This window comes from Oncorhynchus mykiss, chromosome 5 (genome assembly GCF_057628025.1).
Source record: "Oncorhynchus mykiss isolate SJ-2025 chromosome 5, ASM5762802v1, whole genome shotgun sequence".
In the NCBI taxonomy this organism is placed as follows: Eukaryota; Metazoa; Chordata; class Actinopteri; order Salmoniformes; family Salmonidae; genus Oncorhynchus; species Oncorhynchus mykiss.
In genome coordinates this window covers 70,511,765-70,534,375 of record NC_143026.1, presented here as the reverse complement: position 1 = coordinate 70,534,375, position 22,611 = coordinate 70,511,765, and the positions used below count along the sequence as shown (strand labels likewise).

The window sequence follows — 22,611 nt, the reverse complement described above, 5'->3', positions numbered from 1 at the left end:
ATCAATATATATATTTACACTCAGTGTGTCGTCGTGATCTCTGTTGGAAAGTTAATCTGCTCGTCTCTCCATCTGCTTCCAAGAAGTATTTAAAAAATATATATTTTACCCCTTTTTTCTCCCCAATTTCGTGGTATCCAATTGGTAGTAGTTACAGTCTTGTCTCATCGCTGCAACTCCCGTACGGACTGTTTGTGCTGACGGGGGCGGGCCAATGACTTAAACTTTGACGGAAATACAATTCTCTCACATTAACGGTTCAACATCACATTACATAATTTCACAAATAGTTTAATCTTTACTCATTTATTTTATACAACAATTAGATGCACACCTCATAACGGAGGCTCCTGTATAAACAGAGTTATGGTCATGTGGCTGTATTGTCTTTCATGAGGTCACAACATGAAACAAAACGGACCGGGTCGTAGCTGGCTACTCCACCGACCATTTACACATTCTCCAAAACATGGATATTGTTCAGTTCTGAAGTTCTGTGATGTAGAAGAAGTTCCTTTGTTCTACTGTGAAACCCTCTCTCTATACTGCCTGGCCATGAGGAGAGAGTCTCCTCCAGGAATTTACAACCTAAGATAACAGAACCTGGGTGTAGGAGGGAGAGTGAGAGAGAGAGGGGGGGTGGTACTCGCTATACCCAAAGAGGGCCACGCCATGACAAATTTAATCAATTTTTACATTTATTTTATTGATTTAATTCACCTTTATTTAACCAGGTAGGCTAGTTGAGAACAAGTTCTCATTTACAACTGCGACCTGGTCAAGATAAAGCAAAGCAGTTCGACACATACAACAACACAGAGTTACACACGGAATAAACAAGCATAGAGTCAATAATACAGTAGAAAAAGTCTATATACAGTGTGTGCAAATGAGGTAAGATAATAAAGGCAATAAATAGGCCATGTTGGCAAAGTAATTACAATATACCAATTAAACACTGGAGTGATAGATGAATAAGGATGTAACATAAAACAAAATGTGGAAAAAGTCAAGGGTTCTGAATACTTTCCGACACAGCACTGACACACTCACTTACCCCACCAGACATGCCACTAGAGGTCTTTTCACAGTCCCTAGGTCCAGAGCAAATTCAAGGAAACGTACAGTGTTATACAGAGCCATGAGTGCATGGAACTCCCTTCCATCTTATATAGCGTAAGTGAACAGCAAAAAAATAAAAATAAAAATAAATAAATAAAGCAACACCTCATGGCACAACACCTCTCACCCATGTGACCTACTTGTTGTGTGTATGTACTGACATGTATGTGTAACTGATAGATGCGCACACACACACACACTACATGTTAATGTTTTTAAATGTATGTAAATTGTAAAAAAAAAAAAAAAATGTCTGTAATGTCTTCTTCGTTATGTGTCGGACCCCAGTAAGACTAGCTGTCGCCATTGGCGCCGGTTAATGGGGATCCTAATAAATAAAAACAAAAAGAAGTCATTCTAACCAAATGAATCTATATCTTATATTTATCTATTGTCTATCCATTCCAGGCAGGTACATGGGCTTAAGCAGAAAATTGCTGGAAAGTCTTTGCCAACTGAGAAGTTTGCCATCCGAAAAGCCCGTCGCTACCTGACTGAGAACCCAGTTACACTACCTGCACCTCCTCTGGTCAGTACAAGTCTCCGAAACCCGACCCTAGGTGACTTTTTTGGCATTGAAGAATTGAGTCGCTGCCTACGTCACTACCTTATTCGCTTAAATAAAATTGAAAATGTAGCTAGCAAGGTTATTTTTAATGAGTGAATTTCGCAAGTGGGAAGTGCATCGACTACCTTCACTAAAACCACTGGAACGGTTTTGCCTGCAAACTTTGGTTTAAAATCGTAATGTTCTGGCATGTCTGCCTTGTGATTTGTTGAGAGAGTTGTCTGTCTGAAGAGGACCCACCACAGAACAAATTTCTTTCCATTATCGAAGTTGCCAAAAGAGTCCGTCATTGCCTCCCGGGTGGCGCAGTGGTCTTGGGCTGTGCCACCAGAGACTCTGGGTTCGCACCCAGGCTCTGTAGCAGCCGGGCACGACCGGGAGGTCCATGGGGCGACGCACAATTGGCCTAGCGTCGTCCGGGTTAGGGAGGGTTTGGCCGGTAGGGATTTCCTTGTCTCATCGCGCACTAGCGACTCATGTGGCAGGCCGGGCACAGTGCGCGCTAACCAGGTCGCCAGGTGCATGGTGTTTTCTCCGACACATTGGTGCGGCTGGCTTCCTGGTTGGATGCGCGCTGTGTTAAGAAGCAGTGCGGCTTGGTTGGGTTGTGTTTCGGAGGACTAATGGCTTTCGACCTTAGTGTCTCCCAAGCCCATACAGGTGTTGTAGCGATGAGACAAAATAGTAACTACTAACAATTGGATACCACGAAATTGGGGAGAAAAGGGGGTCAAATAAAAATTAAAAATAAAAAAAATAAGTCTGTCATTGAAACCAGACCCTAGTTACTATTGGCTAGGGTCTTGTTTTCAAGACTAGGTCAGTACTGCGTGATCTGACCGCATGTTCACTATTACAGTGTAACTGTGACACCCTGTGGCCTTGTCTGTCCTCTGCAGGAGATGATGTATATCTGGAACGGCTACACAGTCATCGGGAAACACAAAGACCTGACAGAGGGCATGCTGAAAACACTGGACGAGGCACAGGCGAAACTCGAAAGTAGCCCAAGTAAGTAACACAAACTCATGTCCCCCTTAGAGACTTGATATTGCCTCTACACAGTCTATTGTGAGAGAGTGATGGGCCTGAGTGTCGTATGTTGTGTTCCTCAGGGACCGAGTTCTCCATAGACGACCAGTGTTTGCTGAGCCTGCTTAGAGGTCTCTGTCTGAAGCACCTGGGACACCAGGAGGAGGCTGAGCACTACTTCACCCTTGTCCTCTGCAAGTGAGCTCAAAACACACTAATATTGAGCACATACTCAAATTTTCACAACATGACAGTAGAAGAGACCTACTCGTTTACAATTCCTTACAAGTTTAGCAAATACTTCCTTTCTTGTTTAAATCCTGATCTCTGCTGTATTTTTACTCTTGTCAGTGAAACACAGATCAAGTTTGATCACTACTTGGTTCCCAATGCACTGCTGGAGCACGGGCTGCTATGTCTGGAACAAGGGAGGAAGGAGGAGGGAATCAAACTACTGGAGACAGCCAAGTGAGTGTCTTGGTTCTTACACAACATTATTATCTCTACCCATCCCATTACAGTAGTTCATTGGAATTCTTAAACATGACTTGTTTACAATAATTATATTAGAACAGATAGTTAAATCATCTGGTCAAGCTGTTTCATTGATCTGCTCTTTCCCCAATATTTAAAGGCAAAGTTACAAAAACTACTCCATGGAATCGCGGACACATTTCAGAATCCAGGCTGCTTTGCACAAGGCCAAGGCCACAGGCGAGAATGGAATTCACACCATGCCCTCCAGCCCGTAGCTGGAGGGCATGGCAGGCCCAAAGTCCAGCCATCCCAAAGTGCACAGCCCAATGCAGCAGGGATGAGGCAGAGTACCAAACCACCCACTACCAGCAACAAGTGCTTGACTTGCCAGCCATCAAGCTTTCAAAAAGACACACAACACTACACTATTACACTAAACAGTCAAAAGCATACAGACACTAGTATTTACTCAGACAAAGAAAATCTACGCAATATATAGAAAATACCTCACTAATAGATGGAAATTTACAGGGTCTCATCCGTCATTGCAAAAACCTATTCGTTACCAATGCCTGAATATTCTCCCTCTAGTATAAATACATACATTCACTGACAAACATGTATTTTCACACCTGTCACAAGGGTTTTTGCAACATACAGTATTCGAGTGGTTAACGGTATTCTCCTTCCTGGGTTTTACCCTCTGCTCGGAGCTAATGACTAAAATCACTGTGTCCAATCTTGGACAAGGTCTGTCTTGGGTTGACAATGTTCTATGGCAGATAACATCCTCCCCTAATGCTTTTATCTCTGTGATTATTCTACTGGATTTATTCTTATTTCTTCATTTTCACCCTCCTTTCCCCACTCTGAACAGCTCAATGGAAGTTTTGGCACATTGGATCAACTGAAACACTTTCTGTGAAGGCATGCGTGACCAGTCCAACTGAATTTTTGCGAAAATAGTGCCCACTGACTGCACAAAGTTAAGTCATCCAACCGTGCAAACTCACATTGCAGGAATACACGTGTGATGGTTAAGGGGTTATTTTGTCTGTATTTATTTATTAACTGTAATGGCGCCTTTTACTAAATTGTCTCGTTTTAAGTGGACAGATGAATGTGTCTTTTAGAAAGGCAGACTCCTTCCTTGTTATCTTAATGTGGACACAATCCAGCAGTACTTGAGCTCAAACAAACAGTTCCATCTGTAGTAAGTGAAGCATTGACAACCTCTAGAGCCTTCCATATATATACATATACACCTCCAACATCAACCTATACAAGAATGACTTATAGGAAACGATTATATATTAAATAGTTCCTTTCCTGTGTAATAAATGAGCTAATAGACTGTGTATGACCAATGTTATTTGTAATTCGATTTTTTTTCTCCTTTTTCATGTTCTATGATTATTGAAACTTTATGTGCAACAAGATGAGTGTCCAACCCCAAGCACTAGAATGGTGTCTCAAGTTTAAATGTAATCAGAACTGATTTATTCATACTTAGAATATGGTTTTGCGTGAAAGCAATTGACCAGTCATTCATTTAGACTTTTCTAACGGGCAGAGGAAATGTAGACATTGATTTATTTATAGATTTATAGATTTAAATATAGAGATGATTGTAGTTTGGGATGTTCAAATTATTATGTTAGACATTACTTGTTTTGTTCCATGGTTTTCTTTGAATTAACTGATATTAGTACAAACAATCTTATTAGCACTGTGATGTTGAGGTCAGCATATTATATGGGAACTGGCTACTAAACAGATTGACATTCCTGGGCCTGTACATACTGAATGTTTGTTTATTAATTTAAGATTAAATGATATGTAACTGAAATTGAGTCTGGTTATTTTTTTTACTCTTGTATGAGCCATTTGCTTTTGGATGAACTGCACTCTGAACACCAAGCTACTGTCTGGTTTTCAAATTGGTATTGTTTGTGTACTTATTTCATATAACAGTATAAAGTGACTAGGAACAGTCAAAACTGCCATATTAGGCAGCCAGGAACCAACTACGACGTGCTGTAAGGTACATTAAACTAAATTGTATCCCCTCCTTCAATAAAACACAGAAATTACAAATATATTGCACATTTAACATAATAGGTATAGGCATTTTATACCACAGTAACTGCTACTGAAAGAACGTTTCCTTGTGATTACGCACTACTACTAGTGTACATGCAGACGCAGTTATGTAGAAAACTGCCAACGAACAACTATCTATATCTGTACTTAGCTACATACTTGCTGGTTACATTGTAATTCATGTTAAATATTACCAAATATAATGATGTATCATGTTTTTAACAACGGTCTGATTGGTGAGATGGTGGAGAGCTTCCTTAATACAAATGGCAGTTGATTGGTCCGTGCATCAAGGGGCGGTGTTTCATGTTGCTAAGTTCGTTACCTTCCCCGCGTTTGACGGGGCTGGAAAGTCCCTTTCAAATGGTCTTCAGTCTGAAGATGAGAATCCGTTTTTAGAGCATTAATAACTATTAGGTGTTTAGCATTATTACGTTCAACCTGCACACAGGCGTTGTGAGAGTTCTAGCTAGCAAACAACCGCTAAATCACTTCAGTTTGAGGGTGTACATTGGCTAGGTGGCCAGCCAGGCTCTTTGTGTAGGGATGTTTTGTTTTTGTTGATCACAGCTCTCGTAGCTTGTTAGATCATTTGCAATGTGTTGAAGCCCATAATATTGATAGCATACGGTGCTATTTTTTACTGAAAGGTTAGAAAAAGTAGCCTGTGGACGTTGCAAAGCGACAAATATATAAGGAGTTTGACGTCGAGGAGATGGGGAATTGTCTAAAATCTCCAACCTCGGATGATATTTCCTTGCTTCATGAATCACAATCGGATAGAGCTAGTTATGGTGATGGGGCAGATCCAGATCAGGAACCACCGCCACCATACCAGGTAGGTTATTAGCTAATAGCTACTGGTTAGCTTGCTGGCCAGCTATACAGTATTTAAATAAATTCAAGGTTTGACATGCGAAGGAACTTTACAATTTGGTGCTGCCTTTATGTGGCGCTGGCAGCTGGCTAACCGAAGTAAAAAAAAAAAAACACTGCACTCTAGCTTGCCAGCCAGTTATGATTTTCAGATGTTCATGTAAACAGTAATAACCAGCTGACTCTGGGAGATATGGCAGGTATACATACACACACAGCCTTACATTGTTTATCAATGCTGCACACAACCATCAACTAGCTGTCCTTTTACATTATCATCTTGTTCTATTTCTACAAGGATTTAGGGGTGTAATGACAAGTTTACTATTGCTGCAGTCTTTAGTTTTATCAGACCATCATGTCTTCCTTCATTACATATCATCATCACAGAACACTGACCCAAGGGACTCATGAGATGCAAATTATCTAGCAATGCATTTTATGAGAACAGACATGTAGTCACTCCAGCAAAAAGAGCCTGGAGATGCTCATCATACTCCTGGAATGAAGTGTATGGTCTGAAGTGTTGAGGGAGAGACGAGGCAAAAGCTGGCTGTTTTTTTAAGCTCAAGCTAGAATCCAAAAATATACTTGAAATAGGCCTAGACCAAAGACTACAGAAGCACCCACCTTTGCTTTTAGCTCAACAAAGAAAGATGATAACTTCAAAAGTAGAATGATCTTCAGAACCTGTAAGCTCCCTGATACAGGCAATGGCAAAAGCCTACATTGGAGAACACAGATTGAACTCTTATGCTGATGAGAAAACAGCAGTCTTTGTGCTCCCTAATTTTTTGGGGACCAGGTTGTTGCAGGTCATTGTCATTATAATAATCCAAATATGGATTCCTTTTCTGTAAGTCGGTCATGTTACGAAAGACTTTAGCCAGGAAGGAAAGAGTGTCACCAGGTTAATTCCCTATCTCAAATGTGAAGATAAGCATGTTATACACAGATCTTGATAGCTGGAGTCCCCCTGCCGGAACCCTTCCAATAAAGGTATTCAATGGCCATGGCTGACACGGGTGTCAGCTTCCATAACTCCCAGAGCTTTGGCCGAGGAGGTAGTCTTTCACCATAGTCTCCGGGTCTCATGTGACACCAGAATTATCCATTCATTAGTTTGAGCCTACTTACCAGAGTAGTACAAGACTGTAAGACGTGTTCAAGAGAACATGAAGTCTGATCATACACATAGCTTGCAAGATGACTTATACCTAACTAATTTCAAAAAGTAATTTTTTCCTTAAATCTGTTTAGATTTTCTACTAATCTACATTTAGAATATGTCTTTGTTCTTAAAAAAAATGACATTACAAACAATTTACCAACCGGTAGAACTGAAGTTGACTGCATATGTCAACATTATAAGGGAGTACAGAACAGAATAAGTCATTTTTATTTTACCAATATGCAAAGACCTATAATACCCATGAGGCCATTTAAAAGCCAAGGGAAAACAGCCTCTCTTAAGTGGCATCTGTCCAGATTATACCCCATAATACAAAGAAAACAAACAAAAACATTTTACTATAATTTGTACAGAAATGCAGATTCACACACCCCGGATACTGTGTTTTTCTGTTGAAAACCACTCGTCTCTCATTTTCTCAGAATTTCAGTGTTTACTTGAGTCCCTTGGGTCCAGGATCAGGAATTAATAAGAAGGGCTGGAATTCAACAGTCTGGAGCTGATTTTCCAGTAACAGACTGGATGGCAGGACGCATTGTGCAATATCCTGGTTAAACAGCTGAGGCTCTTGTTGGATTTTTCAACACTAACTGTCTTGTTTGAACCATAGCTTGAGCAAAGGAAGGCCAGATATCTACTTTAGGACCCACATAATTTCCAATTTAGACACTTGCCTTGGGCACTCGCCAAGCATTTTTGATTGTACTTTTTTCTTTTAAACAGAGACCTGCCAATGCATGGTATGTTTGGAGAGCCTTGGAGCTGCACTTCTCTTGCCCATTTTCATTAAACAGCTGCACAGTTGCACTAAGTTTTGATTGAAAAGGTCTATAATCATCAAACCTTCAGAGTAGAAAACTGGTAACATTTACAAATTAACCTAGGCTATGGTTAGACAAAAATGTAGCATATAATAATAAGCAAGTAATGTAAGAAATCACTTGATATTAGACTAGGATTTTTTGTTGTTGTTGTTGTTGTTGTGGGAGTAAATACCATTTGATTCCTTTACAGTTCTCAGCCCAGCAATGGGGCTGTAAACACCAATAATGTTGATTTTCTTTTTTTTTCTGGTAAATAATTTCTTAATAAACAAGACTGACACCTCCTCCTTGATTACCAGCTCAAAGGAGATGTTTATTGGGGGATTGTGTTACTGTCATCACCCTCCACTGCGTGGTGATCTGAGGAAGAAGGCTCCCCTATTATTTACTGTGTTACTCTGCAGTCTGTTGTGAGAGGAAGGGGTGTACAGAGCTAGTGGTGATTTGGATAGCAGCTGGCGAGAGTGCTGACTGACTGGGCCAGAGGAGATAACTGCCCGTCTGTGTGAGTGAAGGGGGCAGGGTGTGCTATATATATATGTATATTTAATTTTTATTTATTTAACCTTTATTTAACTAGGCAAGCCAGTTAAGAACAAATTCTTATTTATAATGACGGTGTACCAAAAGGCAAAAGGCCTCCTCTGGGGACGGGAGCCTGGGATTTAAATAATAAATAAATACAATATAAATATAGGACAAAACACACATCACAACAAGAGAGACACAACACTACATAAAGAGAGACCTAAGACAACAACATAACAGCAAAACATGACAACACAGCATGGTAGCAACACAACATGACAACAACATGGTAGCAACACAACATAACAACAACATGGTAGCAACACAACATTGGGCAAAGTCAACAGCACAAAGGTCAAGAAGGTAAAGACAACAATACATCATACAAAGCAGCCACAACTGTCAGTAAGAGTGTCCATGGTTGAGTGTTTGAATGAAGAGATTGAGATAAAACTGTCCAGTTTGAGTGTTTGTTGCAGCTCGTTCCAGTCGCTAGCTGCAGCGAACTGAAAAGAGGAGCGACCCAGGGATGTGTGTGCTTTGGAGACCTTTAACAGAATGTGACTGGCAGAATGGGTGTTGTATGTGGAGAATGAGGGCTGCAGTAGATATCTCAGATAGAGGGGAGTGAGGCCTAAGAGGATTTTATAAATGAGCATCAACCAGTGGGTCTTGCAACGAGTATACAGAGATGAACAGTTTACAGAAGAGTATAGAGTGCAGTGATGTGTCCTATAAGGAGCATTGGTGACAAATCTGATGGCCGAGTGGTAAAGAATATCTAGGTCCCATCACTGTAGCTACTGTCATCAAGTTTCCTGACATGACTAATCCGAGGTCTATTTACCTCCTCACCCAATGACAGAGCAGAGGCCCTCTTTTATTGATCATATTCAGTCTAGCACAAAGGCCATTATCCTATTTTATTGATTATATTCAGTCCAGCACATTGGCAATTATCCTGTTGTCAGTGTGTTTTATGGTTTGACCTCATTGGATTGGAAACCTTGCAGACATTGAAAAGGCTGCCTTCCTGTCACAGCCAGGGCTGGAGGGGAGAGCATGATCTAAGACTTACCAGCAGCGTGTGCTGCCCTGGACTGAGAACTAACACTAAATCTCCCTTCAGAGGTGTCATGAGGCCTGGAGGAAAGAATTGGAGGCAAAAGGAGGAGAGAACCTGTATCACAGTCACTGCTCTGGTGAATGGAAGTCTGGTCAACGTTTTGCTTTGAGCCAGCAAGCTCAGTTCGGGCTGTGAAGAGGGAAAGATTTTGCTTTGGAGGGGCGGTCTAATGAGCTGTCAGACCTACTGCTGGCGGGAGAGAAAGGTGAGCTAGTGAAGGCAGAGGGCAAGAAAGCAATGAAAACAAAGCTTCGATTGGAATAGATGCTGACTTCACAATGTTTAAGACACTCACATTCACACCGCTGTACCAATAGTGAAAGGAAAATATGGGGATCATTTAAAATAATAATTCCTCACCAGTGAATTCCTGAGATGTGACCGACCGTTTTTGTGTGGAGCTGCTATGGTACCTGGTTCACCTGCAGATCCTTGGTCTCCCACTCCCACAGTGAACCAGCTGTCTAGCCTCACTTGCCTGGCTGTGCTTCCATAGAAATGCTTGAGGATAGGAGATGCAAAAAGAGATCAGTATTACTGTACTCTTGGTTCCCTGTTGTACTGCACCGTCTTGCACAGTGTGTCCTGTCTAACATTGTTGATTTGCAATAAAGTATCGTATTGTGTATAATGATAAATGTTTATCCCAGGCTCTGGCAACTGGGACTAGTTTTCTTCTAGTGGAAATCACATTTTATGGTATGCTTCAAGAGAAACGACCCTCCTCAAATGATCCAGTACAAAGACAAAATATACTTATTTTTATTTTATTTCACCTTTATTTAACCAGGTAGGCTAGTTGAGAACAAGTTCTCATTTGCAACTGCGACCTGGCCAAGATAAAGCGTACCAATTCGACACATACAACAACACAGAGTTACACATGGAATAAACAAAACATACAGTCAATAATACAGTAGAACAAAATAAAAATAAAATTCTATATACAGTGAGTGCAAATGAGGTAAGTTAAGGAAATAAATAGGCCATGGTGGCGAAGTAATTACAATATAGCAATTAAACACTGGAATGGTAGATTGGCAGAAGATGAATGTGCAGGTAGAGATACTGGGGTGCAAAGGAGCAAAATAAATAAATAAATACCAGTATGGGGATGAGGTAGGTAGATAGATGGGCTGTTTACAGATAGGCTAAGTACAGGTGCAGTGATCTGTAAAATGCTCTGACAGCTGGTGCTTAAAGCTAGTGAGGGAGATGTGAGTCTCCAGCTTCAGAGATTTTTGCAATTGGTTCCAGTCATGGGCAGCAGAGAACTGGAAGGAAAGACAACCAAAGGAGGAATTGGCTTTGGGGGTGACCAGTGAGATATACCTGCTGGAGCGCGTGCTACGAGTGGGTGCTGCTATGGTGACCAGTGAGCTGAGATAAGGCGGGGCTTTACCTAGCAGAGACTTGTAGATAACCTGTAGCCAGTGGGTTTGGCGACGAGTATGAAGCGAGGGCCAACCAACGAGAGCGTACAGGTCGCAATGGTGGGTAGTGTATGGGGCTTTGGTGACAAGACGGATGGCACTGTGATAGACTGCATCCAGTTTGTTGAGTAGAGTGTTGGAGGCTATTTTATAGATGACATCACCGAAGTCGAGGATCGGTAGGATGGTCAGTTTTACGAGGGTATGTTTGGCAGCATGGGTGAAGGATGCTTTGTTGCGATATAAGAAGCCGATTCTAGATTTAATTTTGGATTGGAGATGCCTAATGTGAGTCTGGAAGGAGAGTTTACAGTCTAACCAGACACCCAGGTATTTGTAGTTGTCCACGTATTCTAAGTCAGAGCTGTCCAGAGTAGTGATGCTGGACAGGCGAGCAGGTGTGGGCAGCGATCGATTGAAAAGCATACATTTAGTTTTACTTGCGTTTAAGAGCAGTTGGAGGCCACGGAAGGAGAGTTGTATGGCATTGAAGCTCGTCTGGAGGTTAGTTAAAACAGTGTCCAAGGAGGGGCCAGAAGTATACAGAATGGTGTCGTCTGCATAGAGGTGGATCAGAGAATCACCAGCAGCAAGAGCAAAATCATTGATGTATACAGAAAAGAGAGTCGGCCCGAGAATTGAACCCTGTGGCACACCCATAGAGACTGTCAGAGGTCCAGACAACAGGCCCTCCGATTTGACGCACTGAACTCTATCAGAGAAGTAGTTGGTAAACCAGGCGAGGCAATCATTTGAGAAACCAAGGCTGTCGAGTCTGCCAATAAGAATGTTGTGATTGACAGAGTCGAAAGCCTTGGCCAGGTCGATGAATACGGCTGCACAGTAATGTCTCTTATCGATGGCGGTTATGATGTTGTTTAGAACCTTGAGCGTGGCTGAGGTGCACCCATGACCAGCTCTGGAACCAGATTGCATAGTGGAGAAGGTATGGTGGGTTTCGAAATGGTCAGTAATCTGTTTGTAAACTTGGCTTTCGAAGACCTTAGAAAGAATAGGTAGGATAGATATAGATCTGTAGCAGTTTGGGTCTAGAGTGTCACCCCCTTTGAAGAGGGGGATGACCGCGGCAGCTTTCCAATCTTTGGGAATCTCAGATGATACGAAAGAGAGGTTGAACAGGCTAGTAATAGGGGTTATAGGTTATCATGCCTGTATTGTACATTCTTCAAGTATGAACACAATGAAGGACATGTTCCTTCGAAAAGACGTAAGACTGACTGTAATCTGGAGGCATTACAACATTGTGGCGTTCCCAAATTATATATTTAAATGTTACGTCAGAACTAACTGACAAAGGACAAACAAACAGGCCTTTGTCAGCCAGGCCAGCCTTGGCCAACATGGGGCCAGTCGGTCAGCCAGTAGAGTGTGTTTACTGTTCCTGTTTGAGAGATCCCCAGGTCTCCTTACTGTACTGCTGTATGTATAACAACTCTGCACTGATTCAGCCTGTTACTACTCTGACTGTCTCAGGCTCTGATTGGCTGTTAGATATACACTTGTTTGTTTAACCTTCCCCATTGAGATAACCAACTGTTTCCCCCTTCATACCTCTAGCTCCCGTAAGTGCTAGTGACTGAGGCGACATGTTGGGGGGCTTGAGTGGGGGGCCTATGTAAACAAATGTTTCAGTGGCAATATTTGTTCATATTCGGTTTATGATGTGGCGTTTAGCTGTACTGATAGAATAATGGGTAATGTCTACCTTAAAAAGCACAAGAAAGAGGACCCACCATCTCAGATTGTTCTGAAATTGTTCATGTAGTTAGAAACAGGTTAGATTAGCATTCCTGCAACATTATTTTGTTGAAATATCATTTGAACTCTGAGAAATTAAGCTAATTGATTGCAAATTGGGTATTTTAAAATTATAGGATTCATATAATATTCAATAAATATAGTACATGACATCCAATTTGGACCCAGAAAATTTTGAATAATAACAAAGACGCCAATCCCAAATCGACAACGATTGTACAGTTTCTGTTTCAGTGTGTATGACAAGTAGTATGGAGCTGCGGCTCAGAGTATTATTTCTTCATCCTATGAAACGTATTCTCAGTGAATTTGGTGATTGGATTTTTTCCCCCTGTTCAGCGAAATTAGTTGTTGAAGATTTATGTCCCATCCTACATCCTGATATTACCAGGTTCTGACCACTAGATGCTGTTTCTGCTATTAGATTATTTTATTTTAAGTCTCGCCCCCACCCAATGTGATATTTTTCATCCAAATTACAAAATGACATTGGTTTCCTTACCCTGTAAGCAATCTATGGATAAAAAAAATCAAGACAGCTGTGATTGAACAAGGAGTTTCGGTACAATTTTTAAAATGCTGACAGATCATTTGTTCGTTCGACATGGTGGGATCTTTTTGTGTCGGTAAAATTAATTATGCGAGAAATAGCAGTGGAAAAGCCTTTATGCGCATATATTGATATAATATCCATCATATCAAAGTCAATTTGGAGTCACATGATATTGTGTGAGGTCCTCCCTCTGCGAATCGGGAAACCATACAGTTTATTAGGCTACAGAGAAAATACAGTGCCTTGCAAAAGTATTCATCCCTCTTGGCATTTTTCCTATTTTTTTTGCATTACAACCTGTAATTTTAAATTTATTTGTATTTTTATTTCATGTAATGGACATACACAAAATAGTCCAAATTGGTGAAGTGAAATTAAAAAAATTACTTGTTTAAAAAAATTATACAAAACCCCCCAGAAAATGGTTGCATACATATGTATTCACCCCCTTTGCTAGGAAGCCCCTAAAAAAGATCTGGTGCAACCAATTACCTTCAGAAGTCACATAATTTATTAGATTGCACACAGGTGGACTTTATTTAAGTTCACATGATCTCAGTATATATATACACCTGTTCTGAAAGGCCCCAGAGTCTGCAACACCACTAAGCAAGGGGCACCACCAAGCAAGCGACACCATGAAGACCAAGAAGCAAGGAGGGCATTAATCAGAGCGGCAACAAAGAGACCAAAGATAACCCTGAAGGAGCTGCAAAGCTCCACAGCGGAGATTGGAGTAGCTGTTCATTGGACCACTTTAAGCTGTACACTCCACAGAGCTGGGCTTTACGTAAGAGTGTCCAGAAAAAAAGCCATTGCTTAAAGAAAAAAATAAGCAAACACGTTTGGTGTTCGCCAAACGTCATGTGGGAGACACCCCAAACATATTGTAGAAGGTACTCTGGTCAGATGAGACTAAAATTGAGCTTTCTGGCCATCAAGGAAAACGCTATGTCTGGAGCAAACCCAACACCTTTCATCACCCCGAGAACACTATCCCCACAGCATGGTGGTGGCAGCATCATGCTGTGGGGATGTTTTTCATCGGCAGGGACTGGGAACCTGGTCAGAATTGAAGGACTGATGGATGGCGTTAAATACAGAGAAATTCTAGAGGGAAACCTGTTTCAGTCTTCCAGAGATTTGAGACTGGGATGGAGGTTCACCTTCCAGCAGGACAATGACCCTAAGCATACTACTAAAGCAACACCCGAGTGGTTTAAGGGGAAACACTTAAATGTCTTGGAATGGCCTAGCCCAGTCAAAGCCCAGACCTCAATCCAATTGAGAATATGTGGTATGACTTAAAGATTGCTGTACACCAGGAGAACCCATCCAACTTGAAGGAGCTGGAGTAGTTTTGCCTTGAAGAATGGGCAAAAATCCCAGTGGCTAGATGTGCCAAGCTTATAGAGACATACCCCAAGAGACTTGCAGCTGGAATTGCCGCAAAAGGTGGCTCTACAAAGTATTGACTTTGGCGAGGTGAATAAATATGCACGCTCAAGTTTTCTGTTATATTGACTTATTTATAAAAAATATTTTGCATCTTTAAAGTGGTAGGCATTGTTGTGTAAATCAAATGATACAAACCCCCCCAAAAATATTTTTTAATTCCAGGTTGTAAGGCAACAAAATAGGAAAAATGCCAAGGGGGGTGAATACTTTCGTAAGCCACTGTAACTTATGATGGGTGGTGAAAGTCCACAGTGATCTTGATGCTCCTTTCCAATAAATATCTAGGGTCTTATTCTAGTGACATGATTGATGCTTGACTGCATTTTGACAAGTAAAAATGTTTTGGCTCTTATCCATAATAATCTCATCATGTAGACTAGCCTACCCGAACTGTATCTGCGAGCTGTTTGCTAGACCACTCGTGGCAAGACCAGTAAGCACATTTGCTATTTAACGGCAGATAGAGTTGAAAATGCGATGGAAACACATTGAACTTTAGATTTTTATTCCGTACATAAAAACTTAAGCCAAAAGAAAAGTGCATTTTGTTTGCACTACGTCATCACAGTGATTTTTATCCACAACAAGTCCATTTGGTGGAAACACTCCACTGGTGGGAAAATGTGCATATTTTCTTCGTGTTTTTTTAATTTATTAAAAAATATATATATTTTCATTGAAATATGTTGCCAATTGGATGGATACCTAACTAGTGTTAGAATGTTTTGGGATCCAACTCAGATGTTATATGCTGTATGAATACAATCTTACATTTGGTGCAATCAATTAGCTTAATTTCTCAGTTCAAATTACATTTCAACAAAATAATGTTGCAGGAATGCTTATCTGTTTTTAACTACAGAAAGGATTTCAGAACAATCTGAGATGGTGGATGTCATGGCTTGCTGAAATGACATGGAACAACCCTAATGTGATATGACTAATCTGACAGTTACAGGCTTTCCTGTGAGAAAATGTAAGACAACATCCATTGATGTTCAGGTTTTTCTCCCCTGTTGTGTCGTTATACACTACAAGGGTGTACACTATAGTGTTTGCAGGTTAAACGAATGACTTGGTTGCTCTGAGGAGCGCCAGACTGACGGCTAAGATTTCACAGCGAGGGCTACAGTTTCTTCTGTTGTTTTCAGAGGGAATAATGCAAAGTCATGCTGCCTATTGTATAAGGCCTTGTTTTGTTTATTCCTCAGGAAACCGCTGAAGATTTTAGTTGTGAAAGCAGCATCTAACTCTTTGCATCACTGATGACATTGCTGTTTGAAAACAGGCTGAAGAGAAATCTGTGTCATCAGACATTCTCTTTCACTGCTTCCCATATCAACCGAGACTTGGACGTGCCTGTAGTCTCCACACAGACGCAGGCCAGTGGCCACAGGGACACAGCCACTCCCTCGGTGGCTTCCTTCAGGGAAGTGTGTGTGTGTGTGTGTGTGTGTGTGTGTGTGTGTGTGTGTGTGTGTGTGTGTGTGTGTGTGTGTGTGTGTGTGTGTGTGTGTGCGTGTGTGCGTGTGTGCGTGCGTGCGTGCGTGCGTGCTGCTGTGCATCTCCAGGGCTGTGCTTCAGTGCCAGGCTCTCAGACGGAGTTCAGGCAGCCAGCAGAGCCTTCCATTGTTTGTCCCCTGAAGGAAGCCACTGAGGTAGTGGCAGTTGCTACTGGCTTGTGTCTGTCTGTGTGGAGATTACAGGGCCTGGAACTCCTACTGCAGGCTGAGAGGGCGCATCTGTATGCCTGTTTGTCTGAGTTGAAGGGTGGGGGAGTGGATGGTAGAAGAGGAACAGACCCACGCCCTCTCTGTCTCACTCACTCGCTCACTCTCTCTGTCTCGCTCACTCTCTGTCTCGCTCGCTCTCTCGGTCTCGCACATCGTTACAACAGTATTGTACGATGTGCAAATGGTTCAAATAAATAAACATGGGTTGTATTTACAATGGTGTTTGTTCTTCACTGGTTTCACTTTTCTTGTGGAAACAGGTCACAAATCTTGCTGCTGTGATGTTACACTGGTATTTCACCCAGTAGATATGGGAGTTTCCCTCTCGCTCTCTCTGTCTCGCTCTCTCTGTCTCGCTCTCTCTGTCTCGCTCTCTCTGTCTCGCTCTTTCTGTCTCGCTCTCTCTGTCTCTCTTTCGTGCTCTCTCTGTCTCGCTCTCTCTCTGTCTCTCTCGGTCTCGCTCTCTCGGTCTCTCTCTGTCTCGCACTCTCTGTCTCGCTCTCTCTGTCTCGCTCTCTGTCTCTCTCTCTCGCTCTGTCTCGCTCTCTCTCTCTCTTGCTCTCTGTCTCTCTCGCTCTGTCTCGCTCAATCTCTCTCTCTTGCTCTCTGTCTCTCTCTCGCTCTCTCTCTCTCTCTCTCTCTTGCTCTCTGTCTCTCTCGCTCGCTCTCTTGCTCTCTCTGTATCTGTATCTCCGTATCTTCAGTGAGTCTGTGGGGGAAGGCTGGCAGCCAGTATTGTCTGCTGAGTCTCTGGCTGCCCAGGGCTTGGCAGTGCACATAGGGCTGCTCTGTGACTCTGCTCTAGCTTTCACTCTCCCTCTCTCTATGGGCTCCCTGTCTGTCTATCTGCTCCCTTCTTCACATGTGTTATCCTTAGAGTTACCAGTGTTCAGCCTATATTCATTTAGCAGCGGAGGGCTGCTTAAAAATTCAGGATGGTAAAACGTTTTCTGTGTAAACAAATTACTAAAACCAAATATAATGTATGCAGAAAGGATAATGTATCTATGTAATTATAGTCTTTGAGAACGAACAATCACCAAAATAAAAATAGTCAGGGACACAAGATATACAAGATACTTTGATGAAGAGAATCTTAAATTCCCAAAATGTCATGGCATGGGCCCCCATTAATTTTGTTATGTTTAGGTCACTCAGATAGCATAAGAACAAAATAAAATAACATTTTATTGGTCGCGTACACATACTGTATTTAGCAGATGTTATTGCGGGTGTAGCGAAACGCTTATGTTCCTAGCTCCAACAGTGTAGTAATATCTAACAATACACACATCTAAAAGTAAAATAATGGAATTAAGAAATATAGAAATATTAGGACGAGGTGTGTGTGCGTGTGCGTGTGTGTATGTGTATGGGATGTATAGACATTATGGACAGTATGTGGATATAATATGTAGTATATCTGAGGAATATGTAGGATAGAATAGTATATGTGCAGCAATAGTTAAATAGGATGGCCTTGAATAGAATACAGTATATACATATGAAATGTGTAAAACAGTATGTAAACATTATTAAAGTGACCAGTGTTCCATTATTAAAGTGACCAGTGATTCTATGTACATAGGGCAGCAGCCTCTAAGGTGCAGGGTTGAGTAACCTGGTGGTACCCCAGCTGGTGACAGTGACTAAGTTCAGGGCAGGGTACTGAGTGGAGGCCGGCAGTCTGATGGCCTTGAAGATTGAAGCTCTTTTTCAGTCTCTCGGTCCCAGCTTTGATGTACCTGTACTGACCTCGCCTTCTGGAATATAGCGGGGTGAACAGGCTGTAGCTCGGGTGGCTGAGGTCCATGATGATTTTCTTGGCCTTCCTGTGACACCAGGTGCTGTAGATGTCCTGGAGGTCAGGCAGTGTGCACCCAGTGATGTGTTTATTTTCCTGGCACCACTCTGCCATGGCCCTCACCTCCTCCCTGTAGGCTCATCATTATTGGTAATCAGGCCTTTCACTGAACATTAGTGAAGTGGTGGATGGTGTGCACGCCTCCTGAGTCAGACTAAAAGTCCACTCCGAATACTACTTCTCTGCCGGCGGCATCTTGGAGCAGCATCTGGGAAGTTAAATCACCTTGGAGGGTAGTAACAAAGGATCCAATTCAGGAAAGTCATATTTCTAATCAAAATGCTGGTTAGTTACCAACGCTCTGATTTCCAAAAGTTATTTCCGGCTGTATGTAATAACGCAAAAAACGTTCGGGGCTAAAAATTAGCAGAAATTACCAAAAATATATATATTACAAAAGTGGCTTAGTAGCTACAAACAGGGTGGCCATGTCTATCAGCGCCATCTTTAATTCTACACTGCATAAACCAAGGCAAAATGTGTAGAATTGCAGGAAATTAGCTTTAAAACATTGCCATTATTGGGCACAGGGGAGGGTGATGCATTTTCTCCCAGGTTTACATTTGCCCTTTTGCTGGTTTGACTATATATTTTCTTCCATCCTAGCTAAATTTCCTAATCTCCTAGCATGCACCTCCACTATATCAAGGTGTTTTGGTACTTGCCTTATGCGTTACGCTTTAACGTGCGCTAACTATACCACAGGTCAATATGGTCTACAGTCTGGTTTAGTGATGCACCGATATGATATTTTTAGCCGATACCGATATCCAATATTTTCCTTGCCCAAAAAAAACCCAATACCGATAACCGATATAAGATTTTTTTTTGTGGCCTTTTAAGCATTCTAGTACAGTTAAATAGTTAACACACATGGACGCAGCGGTCTAAGGCACTGCATCTCATTGCAAGAGGCGTCGCTACAGTCCCTGGTTCTAATCCAGGCTGTATCACATCCGACTGTGATTGGGAGTCCCATAGGGCGGCGCCCAATTGGCCCAGCGTTGTCCGGGCCATCATTGTAAATAGGAATTTGTTCTTAACTGACTTGCCTAGTTAAATAAAGGTTACACACACACCACACTGACCAAAAAGTTATTTTGTTGGCATTTACATATCCCCATTACCAGTAAAACATAATGAAAAACCTATTTCTTTCACTTACTTGCTGTGCTGTTTCGTTGTTAATTTGTTCAGTCGTTTCATTCTCAATCAGGATTTCTATGAAACCAGTTTGGGTCTTTGCGTGTCATAAAAGATACATCTCAAATAACACTATTTGACCAATCAGGACCTGAATATGACTGCATGTCACATAATAATACATTTACATACATTACATAATAATACATTTACATACATTACATACATTTTTTATGTAGTTCTTACACATAGATTACCCTATCAGTCGTATTTCATATGTCACAACGATTCATTGATACGTATGCTATGATGCTGGTAAAGTTATCTTGTGCACCTACAGTGCTGGTCATAAAAAAAGCTAGCTAGCTCATGGATGCAAACAATGTTCTTCCACAAAAACATAGCAAAACGACAATCTGTTTCAGTAGCTATAATTAGCTAGCTAAGTATATAGCTAGGTGTCCTCACCTAAAATAACCCTAATTTATGAGACAGTTCTTATTTGATTAATGGTGGTTGTACCCATCTATTTGAAGCTTGCCAAAATAAGGATTAGCCACAATAGTGGACTTTGCAATTAGCTTTCAAAATAACAGTTTGGCATATTTCTACTATTTGTATTCATTTGCATCACTGTCAATGACATACTTTATTTGGAAGGAAAACCGCCAATTCCACTATTGTGCCTAGTCCTTATTGTGGCTAGCTTCATAACCCGGTCCGGTAGAGCCTCACTAGCCAGATGAAGCTAGCTGGCTGCTTATAACGTTAGCTTTGGGCAACAGGGTTAAGTAGCTTGCTAGCTATTTATTTTCATAAACTGAAGTTCAATTTCTATTGGCAACCTAGCTAATACTTACTCAAAAGGATTCCTAAATCATTGCTAAGAATAATGAAAATGACTGCAGAATCTACTGGTCATTGTTTTCAGGCTGGTTGTATTGGTGCCAGCTAGGTACCAAGCTAAAGCTAGCTACCCCAGAAGTTGCGGTCGAACAAATTATGCTTTATTACCAACGCAGTATTCTAAAAACACATTGTTCGTGGCCGGTGTTTGCTTGTTTGCCGACGTTTTTGTACAGCTTTGACAGTGCTAGTGTATCTTTTTTGACACGCAAAGACCCAAACAGCGTTCCGTAGTAAACTTAGGGGAAAAAAGAAACGTCCTCTCACTGTCAACTGCGTTTATTTTTTAGCAAACTTAACGTGTAAATATTTGTATGAACATAAGATTCAACAACTGGGACATAAAATGAACAAGTTCCACAGACATGTGACTAACAGTAATTTTATAATTTGTCCCTGAACAAAGGGGGGGGGGGGGGTCAAAATCAAAAGTAACAGTCAGTATCTGGTGTGGCAACCAGCTGCATTAAGTACTGCAGTGCATCTCCTCCTCATGGACAACACCAGATTTGCCAGTTATTGCTGTGAGATGTTACCCCACTCTTCCACCAAGGCACCTGCTAGTTCCCGGATATTTCTGGGGGGAATGGCCCAAGCCCTCACCCTCTGATCCAACAGGTCCCAGACGTGCTCAATGGGATTGAGATCCGAGCTCTTCGCTGGCCATGGCAGAACACTGACATTCCTGTCTTGCAGGAAATGAACGAGCAGTATGGCTAGGGACATTGGCAGCTGGAGGGTCATGTCAGGATGAGCCTGCTGGAAGGGTACCACATGAGGGAGGAGGATGTCTTCCCTGTAATGCACAGCGTTGAGATTGCCTGCATTGACAACAAGCTCAGTCTGATGATGCTGTGACACACCGCCCCAGACCATTACGGACCCTCCACCTCCAAATCAATCCCGCTCCAGAGTACAGGCCTCAGTGTAACGCTCATTCCTTCAACGATAAACGCGAATCCGACCATCACCCCTGGTGAGACAAAACCGCGACTCGTCAGTGAAGAGCACTTTTTGCCAGTCCTGTCTGGTCCAGCGACGGTGGGTTTGTGCCCATTTGTTGCCTGGGATGTCTGGTGAGAACAGGCCTACAAGCCCTCAGTCCAGCCTCTCTCAGCCTATTGCGGACAGTCTGAGTACTGATGTAGGGATTGTGCATTCCTGGTGTAACTCGGGCAGTTGTTGTTGCCATCCTGTACATGTCCCGCAGGTGTGATGTTCAGATGTACCAATCCTGTGCAGGTGTTGTTACACGTGGTCTGCCACTGCGAGGACGATCAACTGTCCGTCCTGTCTCTCTGTAGCGCTGTCTTAGGCGTCTCACTGTACGTACATTGCAATTTATTGCCCTGGCCACATCTGCAGTCCTCATGCCTCCTTGCAACATGCCTGTTCACACAGATGGGCAGGGACCCTGGGCATCTTTCTTTTGGTGTTTTTCAGAGTCAGTAGAAAGGCCTCTTTAGTGTCCTAAGTTTTCATAACTGTGATCTTAATTGCCTACCATCTCTAAGCTGTTAGTGTCTTAACGACCATTCCGCAGGTGCATGTTCATTAATTGTTTATGGTTCATTGAACAAGCAAACAGTGTGGGAAACAGTGTTTAAACCCTTTACAATGAAGATCTGTGAAGTTATTTGGATTTTTACAAATGATTTTTGAAAGACAGGGCCTTGATAAAGGGACGTTTCTTTTTTCGCAGTTTATGTACAGTGGGGCAAAAAAGTATTTAGTCAGCCACCAATTGTGCAAGTTCTCCCACTTAAAAAGATGAGAGAGGCCTGTAATTTTCATCATAGGTACACTTCAATTATGACAGACAAAATGAGGGAAAAAAATCCAGAAAATCACATTGTAGGATTTTTAATTAAGTTATTTGCAAATTATGGTGGAA

The 22,611-nt window shown here is 41.9% G+C and overlaps 2 protein-coding genes across 4 annotated transcripts in view; both read left to right on the top strand.

The window, feature by feature from the left end:
- ttc39a (tetratricopeptide repeat domain 39A) overlaps window positions 1-5,048 on the top strand; it is a 44,956-nt gene extending 39,908 nt beyond the window's left edge. For all 3 annotated transcript variants that reach the window (XM_036978194.2, XM_036978195.2, XM_036978199.2), the window contains 5 exons: window positions 1,531-1,651; window positions 2,590-2,701; window positions 2,806-2,920; window positions 3,074-3,190; window positions 3,357-5,048. In XM_036978194.2, coding sequence (XP_036834089.1) covers window positions 1,531-1,651; window positions 2,590-2,701; window positions 2,806-2,920; window positions 3,074-3,190; window positions 3,357-3,474 — 583 coding nt within the window. In that variant the 3' untranslated portion in view covers window positions 3,475-5,048. The remainder of the gene's footprint in view (window positions 1-1,530; window positions 1,652-2,589; window positions 2,702-2,805; window positions 2,921-3,073; window positions 3,191-3,356) is intronic.
- A 541-nt stretch (window positions 5,049-5,589) lies between these two features.
- rnf11b (ring finger protein 11b) overlaps window positions 5,590-22,611 on the top strand; it is a 33,600-nt gene continuing 16,578 nt past the window's right edge. Inside the window, exon 1 of the mRNA XM_021604042.3 lies at window positions 5,590-6,140. Coding sequence (XP_021459717.1) covers window positions 6,018-6,140 — 123 coding nt within the window. The 5' untranslated portion in view covers window positions 5,590-6,017. The remainder of the gene's footprint in view (window positions 6,141-22,611) is intronic.